We start from the raw sequence: 4601 nt of genomic DNA on the forward strand, positions 1-4601 counted from the left end.
CACTCCACACACTTGCCTGCTAGTCGCCGCTGTCGGCCGCTCGCACCAAGCGGAGGCACGCACGAGGCGCTTGCCGCTGGTATCAGACGCTAGCACCAGGCCCACCGCCAGCACTGCCGCCCCTGCGACTACAGCTGCAGGCATCATCCATCTGTGGTCGTCTGCAGGGGTCCGGAGAGAGCGGTCAGAGATAGGGAGGAGCGTGCTGGCGGCAGCGGCCAACACACCAGTGCAGCGCCGCTGAGGGGGCCGGCACCCACGCTGCTGTCAAACACTGTGCGTCCTGCCCACGCCTGGAGCTCTCCGGGGCGCCATCGGTGCTCACCACGCGACCGCCTCTTCGGAGTGGCTCGCCTCCTCCGAGATGGCCGCGCCGCAGGCCGCTCCGAGCCATGGCTGCCTGGGTGCCGGGCGTCCACCTGCATAGCGATGCCGCCCTGCTGTCTGCTTGAGCCATAGCTGCTGCTATCCATATGGCAATATTGCCGCTGTGGCGTTTCACAACGAACGCATTGTGTGCAAACCAAGACAGCACAATGCTTTTGCGGCAACTACGCCGATGATGCGGCCCAAAATTCGGGGCTGTGCTGGGCATGCTGGGGCGGTGGCGGCAGCGGTCGCCGCAGCACGGCGGCAGGTTGCCTGCCTGCCGCCTGGAGCCCTCACCAGCATCGGCACCGGTTGGCATGGCAGGGCTAAGCTGCTAAGGATACCCACGTCCCCCACCACGTTGTGGGGGTTGCGTGTGCGGCAGGACGGGGAGCGGGGCCAGGGTGGGGTGACCCTGGGACCTCAGCTCAGGGGAGGGTGGCCGGAGCCATGGAGAGGGTGCTCCATGGTCCACCCCACTCCTGATGATTGATGCCCCTTGATCAAGTGTGTCCCCTGCCCAAGGTCTGCTCACGCGGCCTATCGGAAAGGGGTGACTGTAACACATGACCAGCTGTATTCGTAACCACACACAGCACAGCAGGCTCGGGCATCTTCTGCATGCTTGGTCATCACGAGGGCCCTCCTGGATTCACTGTCATCCACTGGATTGGCAAGGCCGTTCGGGGCTTGCCCCGGCCGCCTGGATCGGCCGCCTGGCGAGGTATAGAACTGACCCAGCTACCTTGTGGCACCAATGCAACTGGCAGTGCAGCAGTATTGTTCACATTCAGACTGCGATTTAACTCTGACCGGTCACAACAAGGCCACTAAATACTGGAGCGAGAGAGAGCGGCTTGGCTGCTCAGAAATGGTGGGGGCAGAAGCGGTCAACAGCCACGCCAAGCACGCATCTACATATCTTCGTTCCATTCACCATGCACATGCCGCTGGCTGGCGTGCAGCAGGGCTTCCTCCCAGTGCTGCTGGTGCCACCCCCGCTCGCCCAGACGGCGGCGGGCCTGCTGCTGCTTTATTGGCGGGTCTTCATGCCCCCACTTGCATTTAGCAATCCATTCCTTCCACCCCTTGTCTGCCTCGTCCTCCTCCGGCCACGAGCCGGGCGTGAGGTCGGGGATGGCATCCAGGAAGAGGATGTGCGGGCCATCCTTCTGCTTGGCCGCCTCCGCCGTCGCCGCCAGGCTGGCGCCCTTGGGCGCCTGCTGCTGCTGCTGCTCCTTGGGGGCGCTGTCCTCTGCAAGCTTGCGCCTGCGGCGCTTCGGGGCGCCCGCTGGGCTCCGCCCCTGCGCCTGCTTCTCGCCGCCTCCTTCCTCTGCCTTCGTCTCTGCCGCATCCACCCCCCCCTGCTCCTGCGCCCGCTCCAGGCCCCCCAGCTGCACCGTGTTGTCGCCACTGGGCTGGCCGGTGCCCTCTGGCAGGCGCCGCACCAGCTCCAGATAATCCAAGTGAACAATGTACCTGCCCGCCATGCAATCGGGGTCGACCGCGCGCCACCAGGTGCAGCGCTGGTCATCATCCAGCCCGTAAATGAGCAGCTGCAGAGGAAGAAGGCGCGTGTGTGTGTGTGTGTGTGTGTGTTAGGGGAGCTCCCTCCTGAGAGTCGGGTCAAGATGGGCGCATACACGGCACAGGCATGCAGACGGTCTGCGCCTTTACACTCTGCCCTGCTGCGCGGGGTCAGGGCGGGGGAAAGGAAGCAAGGCTCACCGCTTCTATGTCCAAAAAGCTCTTGCGGTGGCCCGGCGGCGCCCGCTCCTGCTGCTCGCCAAAACCCAGCTGCACGCCAGCGGCGGCCGGTGGCGCTCATCAGGCCAGCCAGCGTGGCAGAGTTAGGCAGGCGGGCAGTCACGCAGCGCTGCACAGCCCAGGCAGCCAGTCCAAGGCCCAGCCACCCCATCGCCCCTGCCTCACCCAGGTCGCATTGCAGACGGGGTCTGGCAGCAACAGCACGCGCCCCAGGCGGCCCGCCAGCCGCACCAGCTGCAGGAGCTCGTCCCTGCAGCAGGTGGCAGACAGGCGGGCGGGCAGGCCGACAAAGGGCGTTGGAGCGCAATGCAGCCCGTTGCCTGCCATACAAGGACAAACAGGGGATGCGAGTTGCAGGCAGCACCATAAACCGCACCTGTACTCAAGCGCCGTTTCACTGGGAAGCCTGACGCCGGGCAGCAGGGCCAGCACGCGCGGCAGCGGCGCCTCGGGCGTGGCAGCCGGGAACAGCTGGCCGCGCAGGGCCTGGGGCAGGGAGGGAGGGCACAACCACAGCGTGGCGGTAGACAGTGAGGCGGGGTGATGCAGGTGCAGCAGACGGCACGATATGAGCAGCAGCACGGACGGGTGGCAGCTGATGCCAGCCAGGGCTGGACTGCAGGACAGAACGCCCTCCGGTAGTGGCCGCCAGCTCGGCAACCGCCACACAGCACGACTGCCACCTCAGCGCCCCGTCAGCGCCTCACCTGCGCCACCTCAAAGTGGAAGGCGCCGGCGGCCTTCATGACGTATTCTTTCTTCCAGGAGTCGTGGGGCCCTGGGATGAAGAGCATGTGCACCTGCAAAGGGAACGGTGCACCAAACAAAAGCTCAGCAACAAAAAAACCAGAGGTGGCAGGGCAGGCTGCACTGCGTGCCGCTGCTCCTTGGGTGCGCACCGCCTGCTTCCGGCCCCCGCCAGCGCCGACTGCTGGTGCCACCACAGCAGGGCAAGGCGTGAGCTCAAGGCAGCAGGTGCCAGTTGAGGCATAACCTGGACCCAGGGGGATGCCCCTCCACCGCCTTGCCCTCGCGGCACCCACCATGACTTGCGGGGGCGGCCGCAGGTCAAACCACCCGGTCAGGCCGCGGTTGAGCCAGGACTGCACCCAGCACGCAGCAGACACACATGCCTCACACTTACAGCAAGCAACGCACGGGCTCCAACGCAGGGCACGGTGGGCGGGTTTGAGCAGCCCGCGATCCCTGGGGCGATGCAGCGCAGGCCACGCATGTACAACTGGCGCTAGGGGGCGGCACCACCACCGTTCCAATCACTCCCAATGTGGGGGGTGGCGCCGCCAGGCGGCTGCACGAGCTTGCCACTGCCACTCACCGCTAGGAACCAGCTGCAGCAGGAGCCGAGGGCAGAACAGGGCAGGGGCAGGGGCAGGGGGTGAGGGGCCACGCGCGGGGTTCATCACACAGCCCACGCCGCTGGTGTGGCACCAGCAGTGCCTGCAGGCGGCGGCGCTCCTCCACGCCCTGCCACAGCCAGCGCTGCTACCGGTCAGGCAGACGTGCCGCCACGCTTGAGCAGGGCAAGCAGGGGGCTAGCGCTCCAGCACGCCCCTGCCAGGCCCTGCTGGGTGCTCAGCTCACTCTGGGGTGAAGATGAAGGTCTCATTGAGAGGCACGTAGTCAGCAGGTGGGGCCCCGTCGGTGTCTGGATACTTGATCCCGCTTTCCTCCTCGATCATCTGCGGCACAGCAGGGGAGCTGGTGAGGAAGTGCTGGCGGCCGCCGCTGCAGCAACAACTCAGAACATCCTCACCAGGCTGGCCGGCTGCGGCAGGCAGCAAGCCGCTCGCCTGGCAGCGACGTCACCCCGGCGGGATTGCGGCGGCAAGCCAAGCATGTTCACACAAGTACACGTGCAGCACACACAGCCCAAGCAGGCCCCCACCTTGATGAAAGCCTCTGAGTAGTTGAGGCGAGGCGGGAAGCGCTTGCCGGCGATGCTCTCATCCCACGTGCCGTTGAGGTACTGCAGGTGGCATTGCAGTACCACACACATGCAGTACATCGGGACCAGAAGCCGCAGCGCAGGCAGTTCCAGCAACCCGAGCGGGCTGAGCCTCGCACATGCGTGCGCCACACCCCCCATCCGGCTGCATCTCCCCGACCCTTGCCCCGTCAGCACCAAAGGCGGAAGCAGAAGAGGAACGCAGAGGAAGGACAGCGCCCCCGGGCGTGGGTCCAGGAAGCCGGCAGGGTAGAGGCCCTGTCGACAGGGTAGAAGCCATGCCACCCACCGGTACCGTGAGGTCGAAGCCCATCATCTTGCCCTCGGTGGCGTTGGTGAGGTTGTGCCAGGCCGGCGGGTACCGCAGCAGCACCCCCGGGTCGTGGTAGTGCAGCAGGCTGTGCGGGTCCTTCATCAGCGTGGCCGACTGCATCATGGTGAAGGCGATGAAGGGGTGGCGCACGTAGTTGCCGGCCACCACATCTGACAGCACAAACTG

At 66.0% G+C, this 4601-nt stretch overlaps 1 protein-coding gene across 1 annotated transcript in view; it reads right to left on the minus strand.

Moving 5' to 3' along the window:
* Positions 1 to 1001: 1001 nt before the first annotated feature.
* Positions 1002 to 4601, minus strand: part of CHLNCDRAFT_55126 (hypothetical protein) — a gene marked incomplete at both ends in the record, with an annotated part of 7137 nt that continues 3537 nt past the window's right edge. Inside the window, 11 exons of the mRNA XM_005843452.1 lie at positions 1002 to 1177; positions 1307 to 1925; positions 2098 to 2166; positions 2302 to 2386; positions 2513 to 2622; positions 2844 to 2936; positions 3180 to 3239; positions 3473 to 3485; positions 3739 to 3836; positions 4043 to 4123; positions 4392 to 4529. Of these exons, the coding sequence (XP_005843514.1) occupies positions 1002 to 1177; positions 1307 to 1925; positions 2098 to 2166; positions 2302 to 2386; positions 2513 to 2622; positions 2844 to 2936; positions 3180 to 3239; positions 3473 to 3485; positions 3739 to 3836; positions 4043 to 4123; positions 4392 to 4529 (1542 nt within the window). The remainder of the gene's footprint in view (positions 1178 to 1306; positions 1926 to 2097; positions 2167 to 2301; positions 2387 to 2512; positions 2623 to 2843; positions 2937 to 3179; positions 3240 to 3472; positions 3486 to 3738; positions 3837 to 4042; positions 4124 to 4391; positions 4530 to 4601) is intronic.

Source organism: Chlorella variabilis (assembly GCF_000147415.1).
Source record: "Chlorella variabilis unplaced genomic scaffold CHLNCscaffold_30, whole genome shotgun sequence".
In the NCBI taxonomy this organism is placed as follows: Eukaryota; Viridiplantae; Chlorophyta; class Trebouxiophyceae; order Chlorellales; family Chlorellaceae; genus Chlorella; species Chlorella variabilis.